At 39.9% G+C, this 20,847-nt stretch overlaps 1 protein-coding gene across 1 annotated transcript in view; it reads left to right on the forward strand.

Moving 5' to 3' along the window:
• Positions 1-20,847, forward strand: part of plxna3 (plexin A3) — a 281,769-nt gene that overhangs the window by 250,341 nt on the left and 10,581 nt on the right. Inside the window, exons 20-24 of the mRNA XM_049486209.1 lie at positions 81-315; positions 3,476-3,618; positions 5,342-5,598; positions 5,696-5,762; positions 12,976-13,122. Of these exons, the coding sequence (XP_049342166.1) occupies positions 81-315; positions 3,476-3,618; positions 5,342-5,598; positions 5,696-5,762; positions 12,976-13,122 (849 nt within the window). The remainder of the gene's footprint in view (positions 1-80; positions 316-3,475; positions 3,619-5,341; positions 5,599-5,695; positions 5,763-12,975; positions 13,123-20,847) is intronic.

Below are 20,847 nucleotides of genomic sequence, written 5' to 3' on the forward strand. Positions count from 1 at the left end.
TAGCTTTATGGTTATGAAGTATGGAATCTCATCATGCTAATAATAAAGATTTGTGTTTTTGTGTGTGATTGTTTGTGTAGATTTTGGTTGGTGGTTTGGAATACTCCCCCGGGACTCTCCACATCTATTCAGACAGCACCCTCACCCTGCCGGCTATCATTGGGATCGGCGCGGGTGGTGGCGTCTTACTCATCGCCATCATCGCCGTCCTCATCGCCTACAAGAGGAAGACGAGGGATGCCGACCGCACACTCAAACGCCTGCAGCTCCAGATGGACAACCTGGAGTCCCGGGTGGCGCTAGAGTGCAAGGAAGGTGAGGACATCAAACAAACTACGCTTCTTCTTCTTCTTCAGTCATTTCAACATATTGTAGTTCTTAAAAAGTGCCCATGAAGTTCATAAAACTCTAGGAATCTTGTTCACATGTGCATTCAGGCGATTCAGGACTGGATCAGATTGCTATTTTTTATTTGAGTTTGATGGATGTTTTAGTCTATAAGCATGACGACCAGCTTGATGAAGCTGATCGTCATGCTCGTCATCGTCAAAAGTTGTGAGATTAGTCAAATCTGTAAATCAGATCTATCAATTTTAAACAAAAACATACCTTATACTGGTCAAAAACTAGGCGGGTCAACCTGAAGCTAGGCAAGCTGATCGATGTGTGGGTGTGTCTTTGGTATCGTAAGGGCACAAAATATACCTTGCACTACTCAAAACATGCAAAAGGCATGTACTAATTCTCTTATTTAATCATGGGTGTGGTTAATTTTGGGCGTAATGTGAAATACACTAATCAGTGTGTCAGCAGTCATTCCCTTTAAGAGCCGGGTGAGCTCTGACTTTGGCACGTTCGTATCTTAACAGCGTGGTGCTATTGTGCGTCTCAGCAGAGACAGATACTGAGCTGTGCGTTCTCTCTACATGTCTCTCTCTCTACTTGTCTCTCTTTCTCTCTACTTCTTTCTATCGTTCTACTTGTCTCTCTTTCTCTCTATCGTTCTACTTGTCTCTCACTCTACTCTCTCTCTTTCTCTACTTGTCTCTCTTTCTCTATACTTCTCTCTATCGTTCTACTTTTCTCTCTCTCTACTTGTCTCTCACTCTACTCTCTCTCTGTCTCTCTCTTTATCTCTCTCCACTTGTCTCTCTATAGTTCTACTTGTTTCTTTCTCTACTTGTCTCTCTCTCTACTTGTCTCTCACTCTACTCTCTCTCTCCCCACTTGTCTCTCTCTCTACTTCTCTCTCCCTCTCTACTTCTCTCTCCCTCTCTACTCTTTCTTTTTCTCTACACTCTCTCTCTACATGTCTCTTTCTCTTTACTCGTTTTTCTTACTCTCTCTTGTCTCTTTCTTCTTGCTCTACATGTCTCTCTCTTTCTCTCTACATCTCTCGTCTCTCGTTCTCTCTACTTGTCTCTCTCCTTCTCTCTCAGATTTGTGCGATTGCATCAGCGGTTGCGCTGAAAGCTACTGGTTAAGCGTTCGGTTTCCACACGTTTATCTCACAGTGATTTAATGCCATTATAAACCAGCGTGTAAGAGAACTTGTGAAAAGTACTAAAAGTGAAAGGATTGGGAGTAAATACAGTAGGATGTTTGAGCACATCTCTGGCTGCTTCATGGATGGCGTAGTTACAGTATCACCCTCTGAGTGCCAAGCTGTCGGGCATGATGGGGAGTTAAAAGCTTTTTAATTGGCTGCTAATGTTTTAATGCAGCGTCGAGGCCTGAACCCCGTTCTTTTCCACTGTTCTGGGCTGTTTTTAAAGCTGTTGAGTTATCTGCTCCATCAGCTCCGGTTCCCGACGCTGCCGCAGCCTCGGGCCGGGAGCGAGACGTCTTCGGCCATCGAGACGCTCGTGAAGGTTTCAGCTCACACTCGAGTTCACGCTGTGCTCGCTCTCTCTCTTTTCTCCCGGTGTCTTCCTTCCACCCCTTCACATCTTTACCACACTGCAGTCGTTTCATAACAGTGTGTGTGTGTGTGTGTGTGTGTGTGTAATGCAGCAGGCCTTGATGCAGGGCTTGACGCAGTCTTTGTGGAGCGATTGAACTGGGTCATGGCGTCATAATGTCCTCATCCTTTGAAGCTGGTTTTATTCGTGGGTTTAGAGGGATCTGCTGTGTAGCTTAGCTTTGCCGCAGAGCAGCGCTGAAGATGCATTCATTTAAACCAGCAATAAGGAAACACTTCTGTCTGTTTAGAGGAGTTTAGTCTGTATTTACCAGGATTTAAAACATAGTTCAGCAAGATGAAGCATCAACCTGATGGAGAACCCATCGGATTTAGACTGTAGGAGCTGATTGCAGTTGTCTTTAGTTAGGTTGAGTAACGTTTGCACTCATGATTCAATGTAAAATACTAAAATACTGAGCTATTTTGATGTGAATGTGATGTGAATATTATTTGGTGTACTGTCTGTATTGTTTAATACACCAGGAGAAGTAAACTTTAAGAGAGAAAGAAATTAAGAGACCACTTTAGATTCTGAATCAGTTTCTCTGATCTGATTTAGCTATTTATAGGTTTATATTTGAGTAAAATGAACATTGTTGTTTTATTCTATAAACTATGGACAACATTTCTCCCAAATTCCAAATAAAAATATTGTCATTTAGAGCATTTATTTGCAGAAATAAAACAAGTTCATATATTTATAAAGTTTTAAGAGTTCAGAAATCATCAATATTTGGTGGAATAACCCTTGTGGTTTTAAATCAGTTTTTATTTTTAAGCATCTTGGCATGTTCTCCTCCACCAGTCTTACACACTGCTTTTAGATTAGAATATCATTGACAAGTTTAAACGTGTCACACAGAGTGATCTATTTTAAGAGTTTATTTCTTTTAATGTTGATTGATGATTATGGCTTACAACCAATGAAAACCCGAAGATCAGTGTCTCAGAAAATTAGAATATTATATAAGACCAATTGGTGTTTTCGGCAGTGTGGGCAGTGTGCCAAGTCCTGCTGGAAAATGAAATCCACATCTCCATAAAAGTTGTCAGCAGCAGAGGGAAGCTGTAAGATATGAAGTGCTGTAAGATTTTGTGGGAAAACAAAACTGCACTGACTTTAGACTTGATAATAAAACACAGTGGATCAACACCAGCAGATGACAGACATGTCTCTTTATCCAAACCATCACTGATCATCAGTAAATTTTATGTTTCATTTGGAAAAATCAAGGGAGCAGAGTCTGGAGGAAGAGTGGAGAGACACACAGTCCAAACTGCAACTTTTATGGAGATGCGGATTTCATTTTCCAGCAGGACTTGGCACACTGCCCACACTGCCAAAAGCACAAAAGTACCAATTGGTCTGATGTAATAAACATTTAAATACATCACTCTGTGTGTAATACATCTATATAATATATGAGTTTGACATTTTGAACTGAATTTTTCAATAATATTGTAATATTAAACCTGACATGCACATTTAAACTTCTCCTCCTCCTCTTTCAGCTTTCGCCGAACTGCAGACCGACATCCAGGAGCTCACCAACGACATGGACGGCGTGAAGATCCCCTTCCTGGAGTACCGGACCTACACCATGAGGGTGATGTTCCCCGGCATTGAGGAGCACCCGGTTCTAAAGGAGCTTGATGTAAGAGCGAGCCCGACTCTAGAGCAGCAGCAGCAGCAGCAACAGATCTCTGTTTTCAGCTTTATTTCACTGTTTGTCTGTCCCCAGGTGTTGTCTGACACTTCCATGTGCAGTAAGTAGGTTGCCAGAACTGCGATATCCCCCCCTCCCTCCTTCCCTCCCCTCCCTCTTTCTCTTCTTTTAATCCTGCTGCCAAACGAGAAGAAGAAGGAGAAGAAAAAGCTGGTGGATGTGCTTTAAAAAGCTCCCCTAAGCTGCAGCGCAACACTAGCGCTGTCTCAGTAGTGCACTTCAGAGCGAACGTGCCGCTCTCCGCGCGCTTTTTAATTAAAACCTCCGGCGCGCGCACACACACACACTCTCACACACACTCTCACACACACATGTATACACTGAAATCAGCAGCCCCACAAGGCCCCAGTGGAATAGCCGTCTCGAGACGTGCCTTCTGAAAAAAAAATAATAATAAAATGTTTTGAAAATAGTCAGCAGGAAAGAACAAGTCCTTCAACAATGACATTTTTTGTGCCACAGTCGAGATTCTCCAGCAGCCAGTGAAGCAAAAAATGCCACACTTATTCTCCCCATTGTTCTCCGCTGCTTCATTCACCCTGACGCCTCTTCCAGCAGTCAACACACTGCCACTGTTCATCATTTATTCCTTTGTTTAATACGACCGCTGGTGGATGCAGTTGTTGGGCAGGGGGGGGCAACCGCCGCCCTCGTGAGCCTATGATTAACCCTTAGAACCCTACAGACAGATTTTCCATCCAAAATCGCACCTTGTGTTTTCAGCTTAATTACTCAGGAATCCCTTTACACATAAACATAATCCATATATGGTTAGAAGGGGCGGAGCTTACTCTTAATCCCAGTGCGTTAAAGCTAAATCTACAAGAAACCCATTGAGAAAAACACCTAAAAAAGTGAAAAATCTGCTTCCGCAACCAATATTATTTACCTTTAGTGCTTCAAACATATTTATATGATGTTTCAATATAAACCAAATAATATCAGTAAATAAAGACTCAAAAGTGTCGACAGAAAAAGTGTTAAACTACCTGCTTTACTCAAACTAAAGCTAGGTTTGGTGTGCGCACTACTTTATATATATATATATATATATATATCTTTGTGTGTCCTGATCAAAATACTGAAAGGTATAGGCTGCTCTGAGTGTCAGGTTTTTAATAAGTTGATCTACATGTATCCTAGAGGTGTGATTATTGATTATCAAGAATATAAGAAAATAAATCCGCCCTGATGCTGTTTCTCCATGTATTTTATCAAAGTAATAATTAATAAGCCATGCAATGAACTATGATCGTCAATATTCTTAAGCTTTTTACTCATAAACACTCTAATCTAACCATTTTTGAAAATATATCTTAGATGTGAATATACTGAAAGTCTATACATTCAAACATTTTAAATAATTATATTTTTGAGCAGCCGTAAGTCTTCTGGAGTAAAAGAGGGAAATAGAGAGAAATAAATGGTTTTCTGTAGAGAAATCTGTGAAGATTAACATCCAGCACTCGTTTGACTTTAAAAGAAAATTGTTTATATTTTTTTTAAGAATTACAGTTTTGTGCACATCCCTTATGTGGTGCAATACGTGCCACTTTTACTTTTTTGTCAGTAACTAAATACTAAAGACCACCTGTCTCTTTCTCCTCTTTTTCTCTCTCTCTCTCTCTCTCTCTCTCGTTCTTTTCTCCAGTCTCCAGCCAACGTAGAGAAGGCCCTGCGTCTCTTCAGCCAGCTGCTGCACAACAAGATGTTCCTGCTGACCTTCATCCACACCCTGGAGGCTCAGAGGTCCTTCTCCATGCGCGACCGCGGCAACGTGGCCTCCCTCCTCATGGCGGCGCTGCAGGGCAGGATGGAGTATGCCACCGTGGTGCTCAAGCAGCTGCTGGCCGACCTCATCGAGAAGAACCTGGAGAACCGGAACCACCCCAAGCTGCTGCTTCGGAGGTATGATGATGTCCCAGCTTCTGGGACACTCTGAAAGTCGTTAAATAAAAGTTGTGAGATGCTCGTTACTGTAACAGCTTGTTTTCCTCTCTTGCAGAACCGAATCCGTGGCAGAGAAGATGCTCACCAACTGGTTCACGTTCCTCCTGCATCGCTTCCTCAAGGTTTGTGACAGTGATGGGTCTTCCTGCTTTCATTTTTTTTTTTCCCATTCCCCAAATGTGATTGATCAATCAAGGCAACATTTGTTTCTTTAGCTTGGTTCAGGTTGGTGGTACCTATGGGTAAAACCAGTGGTATGTGCCATAGACTGTGTATAGCTGGACAGAGCATCGTCTCATAAAAGTGAAGCCACCACAGGTCGGGCGCCCCCTGCTGTTTGGTTGCAGAAAGCTGTGTAACCCCACCCACCCCCATAGGTTTCAATGGCAAAACCAGAGACTGTAAAAAAGATGGACGCCGTGTCGCCGTTCCCATTCATTCAATAAAAAAGAAGCCAAAATCTTCCTCCATGTTGATGATCCAGATACCCGAGTCTGTAGAGCGCAGTAGAGACCAGATGAGGGAGAAAGACTGTGGAGAGACAGCCTACTCATTTAAATAACCCCGCCCCTGAGGGCTGCCTCGAGGTCACAGGCTGCAGAGCGGAGCGGAGCTGACGGTCTGTTATTGGTCCCGCCCATAACCAGCCCTTTTACAATAACCACACCTTTTTTGAATAGAGCTGAATAACATTTTTAAAAACGAATTCTGTGGGGATGTAAAAATAGTATATTAGAAAAAAAAACTTGATTGAAAGTTGTCTGTATTAACATTGAAACCTATGGGGATGGGTGGGGTTACACAGCTTTCTGAAACCGAACAGCAGGGGGCCCCGACCTGTGGTGGCTTCACTTTTGAGAGACGATGCTCCGTCCAGCTATACACAGTTTATGGGCAAAACAGACAACTTTCAATCACGTTTTTTTCCCAATGTACTGTAATTCTACCTCCTTTATTTAAATGCAGCAGCTAGTGTAACCTCTGCTTATATTGTTAATTTTTTATATCCCCACAGAATTAATTTTTTAAAACGTTATTCAGCTCTATTCTAAAAGGTGTGGTTATTGGTGTGTAAAAGGGCCGGGTTACACCTATAGCCGGGGTGGGACTAATGACTGTATGGGCGGGACCATAGACTGTGTATAGCTCTGTGGAGGCAGCCCTCGGGGGCGGGGTTATTCAAATGAGTAGGCGGTCTTTCCACAGTCTTTCTCCCTCCTCTGGTCTCTACTGCGCTCTACAGACGCGGGTTTCAGGATCGCCAACATGGAGGAAGATTTTGGCTTCATTTTCATTAAACGAATGGGAACGGAGACACGGCGTCCATCTTTTTTTACAGTCTCACAGTGAACACTGCACACACTGTGCATGTAAACAGCATGGAGCAGAAAGGACAGCACTTGTTCATAGCAGTATATTATCTGGCTAATATATCAGATTAAACTGCACCTTATCAGCAGAAGAAATGTATGGGATAGCTGTGTCAGATCGAGAGCAGATCACGTTCTCACCACAAGGAAACCATCCACGAAGCAAAAAAAAAAAGATTATTATAGTGGGAGATTATAGTGGAAGTTGGGGTTTAAACCTGGTGGCGTAACTAATAGCGTTAAAACAATAATAATGCATTACTGATTCCAAATAAATTGCATGCTTTAACGTTTTAACATTGATAGCCCTATAAAAATATAGGAAATATATTTTAGATAAGAAAATATAAGAGAAAAAATATATAAGAGAATCTTTTTTTCCTCAGAGGATCTTACAGCACTTCATTTAATTTTTTTTAAGAGATGCGGATTTCATTTTCCAGCAGGACTTGGCACACTGCCAAAAGTACCATTTTGAACTGAATTACTGGAATAAAGTAACTTTTTAATTATTTAAATGCACTAGTATGTCAGTCTTTAAGGCAGCACTATTACTATTTTTACTACTTTACCTATTTTTAAGACTTCCCTAAAGAATGAAAAAAAAAACTCCATCCATCCAGAATTCAGTCTGATCAGCCTGTACCTGTATATATATATAAAATATATAGTATTATTTTATTTTTATTTACTGTATTTATTTAACAGAGCTAAATCTGAGCACAGTGCCCGGCTCTCTGAGGCTGAATATCTCCAGGCTGGGTATCTATCGGGCTGTTTGATTTGTAAGTGGAGATTTGGCTGTGCTAAGGCGGTTGACGTGGTGACTCATGGTCGAGGTGTTATAAATCTGGCTGGAGCTCGGCCTCAGGAACGCCGCGGCTGCGGCTCCAGCCTGAAACGAGTCCCCCGAGGCCGGCGGGGCACTCTCTCAAACCCACTTCCTGTCAGGTGGTCCCTGATCACCTGCTCATACGCCGCGGTAGCGCTCCTCCTCGGGCGGCCCGAGCAACATCGGGCCCATTGTGCTCTCCGGGGTGGAAATGCAGGCCTGGCTCAGCGCCAAGTGTATTTAAGTCCCATCAGCGCAGATGTTAAAGTGTTTTGGCCGCCGCCCCGGCCTCCAGGAGTAATTACTCCAAAATGTTTCCACAATGTTTCTACTTAAGACCCGATCGCAAAAAGCCTCACCACATACATATCCATCCGCCAGCACATATATATATATATATCCATCCGCCAGCACATATATATATATATATATATATATCCATCAGCCAGCACATATATATATATATATCCATCCGCCAGCACATATATATATATATATATATATATATATATATCCATCCGCCAGCACATACATACATACAGTGCCCTCCATAATTATTGGCACCCCTGGTTAAGATGTGTTCTTTAGCTTCTCATAAATTGAGTTTTGTTCAAAATAATATAGGACCACGATAGGAAAAAAAAGTAAAGTCCAACCTTTAACTCAAGTAAATTTTAAGGGGGAAATAAAATCCCTGAATAAGAAATAATTATTCTTCATAAAATCACCTGTTCCACAATTATTGGCACCCCTAACAATTCTTAGGAAATAAATTTAATAAAAGTATTTCTGTCACTTCTACAGTAGTTTACGAAGTTGATCAGAGTATGTAGGAACATTTAATTAGTAATTCACAACTTCCTGTTTCCCTGGGGTATAAATATGACGTGACACAGAGGCCATTTATCTTCAACATGGGAAAGACAAAGGAACATACCATTCAAGTGAGGCAGATGTGTGTTGACCTTCACAAGTCAGGCAATGGCTACAAGAAAATCGGTACTCGCCTACACCTGTCCATATCTACTGTCAGAGGAATTATTAAGAAGTTTAAAACAACTGGAACAGTGGTAAACAAGCCTGGACGAGGACGCAAGTTTATTCTGCCACCACGCACAGTGAGGAGGATGATAAGAGAAATAAAAAGTTCTCCAAAGCTCACTGTTACAGAATTGCAACAAATGGTAGCTTCTTGGGGTCACAAAGTCTCCAAAACAACCATCAGGCGCTATCTACATGCCAACAAGCTGTTTGGGAGGCATGCACGGAAGAAACCATTTCTCACGCACAATCATAAACGCAAACGTTTGGAGTTTGTTAAGCGGTACTGGGACTTCAACTGGGACCGTGTGCTTTGGTCAGATGAAACAAAGATAGAGCTTTTTGGCAACAAATGCTCTAAGTGGGTCTGGCGTAACACAAGAGCTGAGTATGCAGAAAAGCACCTCATGCCCACTGTGAAATACGGCGGGGGATCAGTGATGCTGTGGGCCTGTTTCTCTTCTAAAGGCCCTGGGAACCTTGTTAGGGTGCATGGCATCATGAATGCTCTAAAATACCAGGACATTTTAAAACAAAATCTGGTGGCTTCTGCCCGAAAGCTGAAGATGGGTCGTCACTGGGTCTTTCAGCAAGATAATGACCCTAAACATGTGGCCAAATCTACACAGAAATGGTTCACCGCACACAGAATCAAGCTCCTCCCATGGCCATCTCAGTCCCCAGACCTCAACCCCATTGAAAACCTGTGGGGTGAGCTGAAGAGGAGAGTGCAGAGGAGAGGACCCAGGTCGTTGGATGATTTAGAGAGAATGTGCAAAGAGGAATGGTCAAAGATCCCTCTTTCTGTATTCTCCCATCTTGTGAAACATTACAGGAGAAGATTAGGTGCTGTTTTGTTGGCAAAAGGGGGTTGTACAAAGTATTAACATCAGGGGTGCTAATAATTGTGGCACACATGATTTGATGTTAAATAATTATTTCTTAATGTGGGATTTTTTTCCTACTGAATAAATTCACTTGAGTTAAAGGTTGTATTTTACTCTTTTTTTCCATCGTGGTCCTATATTATTTTGAACAAAACTCATTTTATGAGAAGCTAAAGAACACATCTTAACCAGGGGTGCCAATAATTATGGAGGGCACTGTATATATATATATATCTCCATCCGCCAGCACATATATATATATATATATATATATCCATCCGCCAGCACTGCTCCTCAGAGATACGGCCTTCAGGAGTAGAGCTTAGATTCTCTGCCCGAATCTGACCTGAGACCCGACCCGAACTTGGGCCGAGATTTCCCATCACTTTCCTCAGGTCAGATTGAGTCGGGCTGAAGAACATAGTCTGTTTTTAATTATATATTTATTTTATATAAAGCTATGGCGTGATAATCACAATATAGCAAAGTAGCAAACTGTTCTGGGGCTCACAATCCGTGTATCGTTTGTTCTTTTTATATTCAATTGAGAATCAAAATCATTAAAAAAATATATATATATAAAATAAAATCATTATTTCATTTTTCGTTTTTGAATATTATACCAAAAAAACAGGCTTGTATTTGATCTAAACAAAATCTGAAATTAAAACAACGGATCAGAAGCTAAATTTGATTTAGATTTTTCATCAGCATCTTATTCGGATTACCATTCCACCTTAAATGCTGACCGCAGTAACACACAGACACTCATCCTTCATCAGTTTAAGCTTTATTCATGATGAGAGTTCTTAATGAGAGTAAAAAATGAGAAGAAAGAGCGAAAATAAATGATATACAAAAAAGGGAGATTAAATCAAAGAAAGTAAGAATGAGAGATAGAAAATGAGAAAAAAAAGAAAACACAAAGGAAAAAAAACAATGAGTGAGACAGTGAGGAGAGATAGAGATGAAAAAATAATAAAAAAGGAAAATAGATAGTGAGGGAGAGGAAGTGAGAAGGAGAGAGATGGACAGAATCAAATAAGAGAGCAAAAGAGAAAAATAAGGAGACACAAAAGATAAATTTTTTTAAAAAATTACAGAAAAGAACATAAAAAGAAAGTGAATAAATGAGACAGATAGAGAGTGAGAGAGAGAAAAGGAACAAGACAGTGAGAAGTAAGAAAGAGAGAAGGAAAATAAAATAAATACAAAGGAAAAGAGAAAAAGAAATGAGAAGGAATTGAGATAGCGAGAAGAAACTTTTGAGACATTTTAATAAAATAAAATAAAAAAACTTGCATATTAAAGAGAGAGAGAGAGAGAGAGAGAGAGAGAGAGAGAGGTGAAAGAATAATTATGGAGTTTTTAAACCCTATTATCGGAAACACACTTCACTTAAGGGGTCCATTCACACAAGAGAACCCAACAAACAGCAATCAGCACTCGTGCACATCCGCCATTTTTTTTTTCTTCTTCTTCTTAAGAAGACGTTAAAAACACCTCGCTGGCCTTTAACTGAGCAACGAATTAATTCATGATTGACAGAGATGGGAGTGTGAGAGGTGCTGAGTTACAGGTAGAAAAAGCAGAAAAGAGAGAGATAGAGAAAGAGAATAAGATAGAGAAAAAGATAGAGAGAGCAGTACAGTGATGGCGATGAGAAAGCCAAGTGAGTGGAGATGCCCAATCACATTCTTTTTTGAGATGGCATTTGCGAGGAGCGAAGAACTCGCCAATTATCCACTTAAAAGCTATTGATGACTAAGCAGCGATACTGAGGGAAGGCCATTATTTAGTCCTTAGCCAAGATCAGCTTGACATTATTAATTACAGCCTGACATTCTGATTCACACTCTGCTACAGGAGCGAGCACGCGCGAGAGAGAGAGAGCGCGAGAGAGCGCGAGAGTGAGAGAGAGAGAGAGAGAGAGAAAGGGTGTGAGAGAAAAAATAGGGAAAGAAGAATAGAAGAACTCAAGACCCAGTAAACCTTCTCTAATGAGCAGCATCTACAAACACCTTCACAAAGCTGAACTCTGCCGTCTCTCCTGCTCTCGTTTTATTATCTTTTAATCTCGTCTTTTTCTTTTGAGAGAGAAATCTTTACACACTCGTACATTCAGAAAAGAAAAATAAAAAAAAAACACAGTGGTGAATGAATATCGACACTAGCGGTGCAGTAAACTTCATGTGCGGTTGGGTTTGTTTTTGCATGTTCCACCCAAACCTGAGCCCTAGCCCGACCCCGACCCGCCTCATAAAAGCTATTATTATGAGCCCAAGGCCGAGCCTGATTTAAAACTTGACATTTTTTGTAGTAAGTACAGTTAAAACTGAGCTTTTTAAAACATTTTCAGGCTGTTTAAATGAGCGAAATCTGTTCAGCCTGATGTTAACATTGCAAAACTGAAGAAGCATAGACCTAATGTTTAAGAATAACGTTCATTAAGAACAGTGTACATGAGCCTCAGAACTGATGTGGGATTATAAGCCTCTTGTGCAACTTTACTACTACATTGTGCTATATTGTGATTCCATATAGAAAATAAAAAATAGCATAAAAAATCGGACACGGGCAGAGAATCTAAACTCTACTTCGCAGGGTTTCTGCTGCATTTTAGTTTGGATTTTGCCAAAAAATGAACATAAATACAGTAAATTCTGGTCATATTTTGTCCTTATGTCCTTATCAATTCAATTCAATATAGCTTTATTAGCATGACTGTAAATTACAGTGTTGCCAAAGCATTATAACAATTAACAACAATGATATATGAACATACATAACAGACATAATAACATTTATAACAAATAATTATTATGATTATTATAATAATTATATTTTTTATCAATAATTATCTCTCTCTTTCTTTCTTTCTTGCATTCTTATCTCATTTATGTCTCATATTTATCTCATTATTTTTTTTCTAACTCTCCCTGTTGCATTGACTGTGCTATTGTATGCGTTTTATATTTTTCTTGTGCGCACTTATTTGACTCGTACTATTGTACTTTTTCTTTTCTCTCTCTTCTCGCTCTCTCTGTATCATTTTTCTCTCTCGCTATCTTTTTTCATTTCTTTTTTTTCCACTTTGATTGATTTATTATCTTATCTTTCGTGCTTTTTTTCCTCTCTCTCTCGCCCTCGTTTCTCTCTCTTTCTCTCTCTCTCTCTCTCTCTCTCTCTCTCTCTCTGTGTGCAGGAATGTGCGGGAGAGCCTCTCTTCATGCTGTACTGTGCTATAAAGCAGCAGATGGAGAAAGGGCCTATCGATGCGATCACTGGAGAGGCGCGGTACTCCCTCAGCGAGGACAAACTCATCCGACAGCAGATCGACTATAAGCAGCTGGTCAGTGTCCCCTCAACACAGTCCTGTCCCATAATCCCCCAGCCATCTCCCTCCAGAACACCCACACCCACACACACACACCCCACCCACACCCCGGTGGCTCAGCCCACTGCTCCACTGTTGGGAGGCAGAAGGCAGGTGTTTGACTTCAGCTCAGTAAACAACAAACCGAACAGCCAAACATGCAGACGAACCGGGAGCAAACGCTTTTCCCATCAAATATATAGGAAATATAACGATACATCAAGTCACGATACATCATAAAGAAAGGAAAACTAATGATTCCTAATTCTGTTACTATAAAATCTCACGCAGTTGCATTGTTTAACCACCAGGAGTCAGAATCCCACTAGTGCAGCCTTTAGAGCCAGTGGGCGTAAGCTAAATACAAAGGATATGTCAATAATTTTAGACTGAAGCCAATCAAAAAAACACTTTTTTTGATGTCCATCACTTTTTTTTTAAGCCAATCAACAGCCAGAGTTAGAGCTGTAGAGTTCTAGCCCAAAGGAGCGATAGTTTTAATAAAAAAAAAGGTAATTTGACATTTTTTAAGTGCATATAAGTAAATTAAAGAAAAAGTACAGTCAGTTTTTTTTGTAAGATAAACCTATGAAAAATTGAAATGAAAAAGTAGAATATTTACATTTACTTAATTACTTATACCTCTTATAACATGATACTCTCAGCCTAGATCACTTTATACTACTTTATGTTACATTTAGTAGATTTTCAGACTTTTGTCCACAGCGACTTATGTCAACAACGATGTACGTTTAGTAATAGAGGACATACAGGGGTTGGACAATGAAACTGAAACACCTGTCATCATCATTTTAGTGTGGGATTTTAGGTTTCATGGCTAAATTGGAGCAGCCTGGTGACCAATCTTTATTAATTGCACATTACACCAGTAAGAGCAGTAAGAGTGTGAAGGTTCAAATAGCAGGGTAAGGGCACAGTTCTGCTCTAAATATTGCAATGCACACTATAACATTATTATAGAGTTCAAAAGAGGACAAATTGTTGGTGCACGTCTTGCTGGAGCATCTGTGACCAAGGCAGCAAGTCTTTGTGATGCATCAAGAGCCACGGTATCCAGGGTCATGTCAGCATACCACCAAGAAAGACCAACCACATCCAACAGGATTAACTGTGGACGCTGTAAGAGGAAGCTGTCTGAAAGGGATGTTTGGGTGCTAACCCAAATCAGGGCAGAATTCAATGTGCACCTTAACTCTCCTGTTTCCACCAGAACTGTCCGTATATATACATATATATATTTTAGTTAACGTTAATCTATTTAAATCGTGATCAAAGTGTTTTGTTACACCGCTAATCAAGCCGGGGATCGATCTCTGGTGTGTTCACCAGCAGAGCTGTGGTGCAGTTTGCTGCCTCTGGCCTTCAGCTGCAGGAACGTTAGCTTAAAGTGCAGCACGTATCGCCAAACTCACTATTATTCTGCACTCGCCGCTCGCCTTCCCCTGGTTATGATAGATGAGTTACTAAGGTTTCAGCTCCTCCGCAGCCTCTGAAATATATACGGTCCTCAGAGCTCAAATGCCAATCAGACAGATGAGGCCAGGCCATGTTGTGAATAAAGAGAGAAAGAGAAGGGGGGGATGAGGGGAAAGGGGGATGCAGGGAAGCAGAACAGAGCAGCAGTGGGGACTTTTCACCATAGAAAATCAGAAATCTGCACATATTTCATTCAGTTTCATTTATATAACGCTTTTTAACGCATTTTATGACCCTGTACTAAAGCTGAATTTAATATCTAACCGCTCTAATAGCTGTAATTAAAAAAAAAAATATTATAAAATGTATTTTCTGTACTATAAGGTTCACTTCATTCTTAATCCTTTAATTAGTCTGTCTACCGTTATACAGGAGTTTCAGTTTGGTTCTCTAGCAGTATTAGCATTAGCTGCTAAGCGCTAGCTCTTTCGCAGTTCAGAGGTGAGTAGTATTTTCAGCCTGTAGTCTGCTGCTAACCCCAGCTAGCACTGTTTGAGCAATATTAGCATTACCCGCGAACAGCGCTAGCTCTTTCGCCCATTCAGAGGAGAGTATATCAGACTGTAGTCTTCGTGTTTACTGTGTTTATAAAACAAGCTACGGAGGGAAAAAACACTCGCTAATTTCACCCTAATTTCAATCAAAGCTTAGATTTCCAGATTTCTACTAAGGCTGGGTGCAGCAGCATTAGCGTTAGTGGTTAGCTGCTAACGCTAATGAAATCTAAGCTTACTGTAAATAAACAGAAGTACTCACCCGAATAAACAGTTTTCAGGAGAGAAATCTGTGTAGATTAAAACCCAAAAAATATATATATATTTTTTTTTAAGAATTACAGTTTTGTTTACTTAGCTTAGCTTTTTTTTCTAATTCTAATAATGGTAAGACCTGCTGAATTAGAAGGAAAACATGGCAACACCCCTGTTCCTTACTAGTGTCGCATAATGCGTCTCATGCTTCCCTCTGCTGACAACTTTTATGAAGACGCAGATTTTATTTTCCAGCAGGACTTGGCACACTGCCCACACTGTACCAAAAGTACCAATAGGTCTCAAAATATATAGCATAATATAATCAAATTATTTTTGTGTTTTTTTATTGGCTGTAAGCCATAATCATCAACAATAACAGAAATAAAAGCTTAAAATACATCTATATAATTTTTTTTTACTCAATTACTGAAATAAAGTAACTTTTGCTACTTCTGTGCTCACTTCCTGTCAGTTCAGAGGCATAAGGGAAGTGAAGGACCCGCACTGTGTGTTCACTATAATGCCAGGGCCATAAATAATGACCTTAAGCTCATTATTAATACACAATATTATTATATATCCACATAAAAATCCACTCACTATAAAGAATCTTCACACAGATCCACCTCATCATTTTACAGCTCAGTTTATTTGTACTCTCTACTTTTTTTTTTTTTTTATATATAAAGCATTTAAGCAGCAGGCTAATAAAATAGCATGCACTTCATTACGATGAGTGAGAGCTTAATTCCGTTATGGTCCCAGCGTCCCAGTTAAAGCCGCAGGAGAGCAGTAGCCTTTCAGAGGCGGCGCGTTCGGCGCGGATCAGCTCCGAGAGTAATCAATACACGCAGCAGTCATGCAGATGTCTTAGCAGCTACTCTTAAAGACACGGCCCTCAGGGACTCAACGGAAAGGTCAAGGCCGGCGCCCAGAGGACGACCGCCAACTGTTCATACAATCAGATTCATCATTATTACGATACCAGGGTCAGAAACTGGTCTGAGGTCAGAATTACGTGCTATAAACTTTTGTATTCTTTAAAATCAAGTGAACTGAATGCTTTTATAAAAATCATATTTGAGATTTTTAGACCTTAAGTTCAGGGGAAGCTTGTTTTTAACCCTTTCTTCACACCAGCTCATCTTTATCTATTATAAAACATGGTTATTTATGGCATCACTCAATCATGTGAAGTGCACTGTTGTGAATATTTACTGTAGGGTAGAATTAATAAGCTTGCAAAAGACCTTTATAAGCCTTTTATAACAAATGACATACAGTACTACAGCAGCAGTGAAACGTTTGGACACACCTTCTTATTTAATTTATTTGCTGAATTGTAGACTAATATAAAAGACATGAAAGAAATTAAGAGAGACCTATCTGAAAAATATCATGACATTTCAAAAACAGTATGATGAAACTGGCACTCATCAGAACCACCCGAAGAAAAGGAAGAGCAAGAGTTTCCTCTGTTGTACAAGATAAGCGCATCAACGCGTTTTAGTTTCTTAAAGAACTTTAACCCAAAAGCCAGATAAGAGCACCTAAATAATACTTCACAAAGTATTATTTTTTTTTACACTTTTAAGTTAAATGCGAAAAAATAATAGTGCAAGTACCCTGATTGGTGTAACAGAAAGTACCAACAGACCCAATTAAAGTAATATAACCTCTTGAGACCCAGTGTCCTCATATGGGGACATTTACATTTCTGCTTCTCTGCACCAAGATACTTAATTTTGTAAACCCTTGACCCTTTGGCCTCATATGGAGACACTGCCCGTACCATCTAGTGGTCACAACATGACATTACATTAAACTGGTTGAAAACCAATTGGCGGGACGCCCGGTCAAAGGTTTTTACAGCCATTCCAGACAGAAACAAGGGCCAGGTAAAAATTATCCTCCACTTTTATGTTTGAAATTAGTTTATTTTATTTTTGTAGAAAGCTAACATTTAGTTGTTGCACTAATTTTGTCCTTCTGATCCCAAATGGAAAGGGACTTTTTTAAATGTTAGAATAAACCACCGTCCCCACAGGAGGATTTTTTTTTTTTTTTTTTTTTTTGCAAAAATGACTTCCTGTACAAGGACAAAGTTTAGTTTTTATACTTTTTAGGTCCTAGTAATCCCAAGAAAGTAAAAAATGTCAGGCATATGTCCAGGTCTCAGGAGGATAAATGTTGTTAGCCACTATGCTACAGTAAAAAAAAAAAAAATATATATATTTTAAGGAAGCTTTGTTTATATTTTTTAACCAACTTTTTTTTTTTTACTTAAATTACAGGGTAAAAATACCCTGATTGGAGTAGCAGAGTAACAACAGACCCAGTCTGCCGTGGGTTAATACTCTGTTGTTAGCCGCTATGCTACAACACATAACTATGTTAAGGAAGCTTTGTTCTGTCCTTTTCTCAGCTTTAATCAGTATATCAGCATCATCTTCCCATCTCAGGTGGACCACCGACATAAAAATGAGCTTTTAATTTAAACAGATTAATTGGGAGACGCTTCTAAATTGGGTTCGTGGGTTTTGGACAGTGCTGAGGTTGAACCGAGCCAAACCTCCAGACGCCCATTCCAGCACATCCCCGCACCGGCTCCACCAGGACTCGTGAGCAGCGCTGTAATGCGTTGTGTAATTGAGTTTTAATCACAGCGGCGTTCTGCGAGAGCGTGTGGAGCAGGCAGAGGCCCAGAGGAGCGCTGGATTAGCCGTTAGCTAACGATCAGTGAGGGACCGGAGCTGCAGATGTTGGGAGTGCAGGTGCACTGTGGTAATGACCTGATTAACACGGCCCGCCTCGGCCGTTTCACTGTCGCACACTCGGAGTCCTCGCGTAGATTCAGACCTGGTGATGGGTAGTGTAATTGTGTAAACACACTATAATGGTGCAAATATATCGGGACACTTATCAGCTGTAGCTTTTTAAATAATGTTTTATCGTATTGAGACACTTGCTCATTCATTGCTCATTTATTTTCTTACGTTAAGGCTATAATAACTTATCCTGTGCAACAGAGGTAACTCTTGGTCTTCCTTTGCTGGGGCAGTCCTGATGAGAGCCAGTTTCATCATAACGTTTTTGATACTTTCAAAGTTTTTGAAATTTTCCTGATTGACTAACCTTCATTTTTTTATGTTTTTTTTTCCTCTTAGTCTAATTTCTGATCTATTTTCATACATAAGGCTACTTCTAAAATATGAAATATTCCTTCTGATTTGTTTAACACTGTTTTTGTTTACTTAATAATTCCATATGTTTTTCCTCATAGTTTAAATGACTTTAATAGTACATCTACATATCTACAATGCAGAATATTTAAACATTTAAGCATCTGTCGGCTGAACCGAACACATGGAAGGATACATCAGCTGCGTCCTCACAATTCTACTAAATGAAGGCTGCATTTCACGGCTTTACAGAGCAGCTATAGCGTATGTCACTAAATGCTTATTTAGATGTTTAATAAACTTGAGAATGCCAACTTAGAAAATTAATGAAATTAAGAAAGCAATAAAAAAAAATCTACTAAATATAAGCTATTACTAGACTTTGTTTTAGCAAGTTATTCTTAAAAATATGTTGACCTTAAGTTTAAGTCAGTATTTTGGTCTGTCTTCATTCATAGAGATGGGACGCTGGAGATTACATGCATGCTGAGTGAACAGACTTGCTCTTACTTGCTCTTCCTGTGTAAAATTGACTTTTGGTGTAGTAAAACATGATAAAAATGACTTACCTTTGTTCCTACAGCTTTCTGAGATACAGTAATTTTTCTGTATACAGTAATTTTTCCGTTTTCTGTATCGCACCCGATAAATTGCTTTTTTCCACTGTTATCCAGCTCAAATTAGCTCCATACCTCATTACTAGAATCTGGAGAGCCCTGTCATTTAAAACGAGACAATAATACCTTAAAAAGTGCAGAAGAAGCTTATTAAGCCCAATGTTTAAACCACTACATCACATAAAAGCTAGCTTCAGCTCTGAGTGCCGCCATCACTGTACTGATAATGATAGACATATATACATAGACTCAGCATAGAAAAGGACTATCTCAGGAAGCTGTAGGAGAGTGAAGGTGGGCTATTCAACAAAGGTAAGTACTTTTTTCATGTTTTACTACAACAAAAGTCCATTTTACACCAGAGTTTTTCTTTAAGGACAATAATACTGCCTGAAAGTAGACTATTTGGTATTTTTTTAAGTAGTAAAGCTGCAGTTTCAGTGTTAATAAGTCCTGATCTTTTCTCCTATCGTTCCGCTCTAACGTGCACTGAGTTGAGATCCCAGGCCGCAGCTCTGATGTGGAAAGTGTCGATGTGATCAGAAGTGCTGGTTCAGTTTCAGATGTGTTTTACCTGCTCTGTGTGACGGCGCTCAGGTCAATGCTCTCTTCCATTTTTAAAATCGATCTGTGAACGTTTCCTAAAAGCCTCTCCATCTGTCGGCTCTGCTCTGCAGCAGATGGAGTCTTCAGCAGTGACATCACGCTTAATGTTTATATCGCCGCGCTGATCAATCGGGCCGGAGCGTGAAAGAGCGAGAGAGAGCGAGCGAGGGAGAGAGAAAAAACGAGAGAGAGAGAGAGGGAGGATTGATCGAGGAGGGGCTGGCCGGTCCGGACAGATCAGCCTTTCAAATCTATAGAGACGTGTCTCCCGTCTAATGGAAACGTATGACACCTGAGCACACATCACTGTCTAGACTCTCTGTGTAAACAAAAGTGTGTGTGTGTTTGTGTGTGTGTGTGTGTGTGTGTCAGTGAGTTATATATAAGGAGATGTTTTGTAATGGTGTCGGGGGATGAATACATTTAGCTTTTTTATCTCATCACTTTTCATAATGTGTTTGTTTGTGTTTTGCTTTGTTTATTATTAATAAATAATCTCTCTATTCTCTCTCTCTATTTCTCTCTCCCTTTATCTATCATTCTCTGTCCATCTTTCTGTTTTATCTGTCTCTCTGGTTCTCTTTCTATTTCTCTCTTACTCTCTTTCTCTATATCTTTTGTTCTCTCTCTCTCTTTTTCTATTTGATCTTTTCCCTTTATCTTTTCCCATTCTCTGTCTATCTTTCTTTCTCGCTTTGTGTCTCTCTTTGTCTATCTTTCTCTCTGTTTTATGTTTCCCTCTTTCTATCTCTATTTCCTTCTCTCCCTTAATCTATCGTTCTCTGTCTATCTTTGTTTTATCTGTCTCTTTTTCACTTTGTTTTATTTCTCTATCATTCTCCCTTTATCTCTTTCTTCCTCTGTCTATTTCTCTCCTGTCTCTCTATCATTTTCTCTTTCTTTTTCTCTCTTTTTGTGTCTCTCCCTTTATCTATCATTCTCTGTCTATCTTTCGCTTACTCATTTTGTGTCTCTTTCTCCCCATCTCTTTCTCTCTCTCTCTCGATCTATTGTTCTTTCTCTCTCTCTCTCTCTCTCTCTCTCTCT

This window comes from Astyanax mexicanus, chromosome 12, assembly GCF_023375975.1.
Source record: "Astyanax mexicanus isolate ESR-SI-001 chromosome 12, AstMex3_surface, whole genome shotgun sequence".
NCBI classification, from domain to species: domain Eukaryota; kingdom Metazoa; phylum Chordata; class Actinopteri; order Characiformes; family Acestrorhamphidae; genus Astyanax; species Astyanax mexicanus.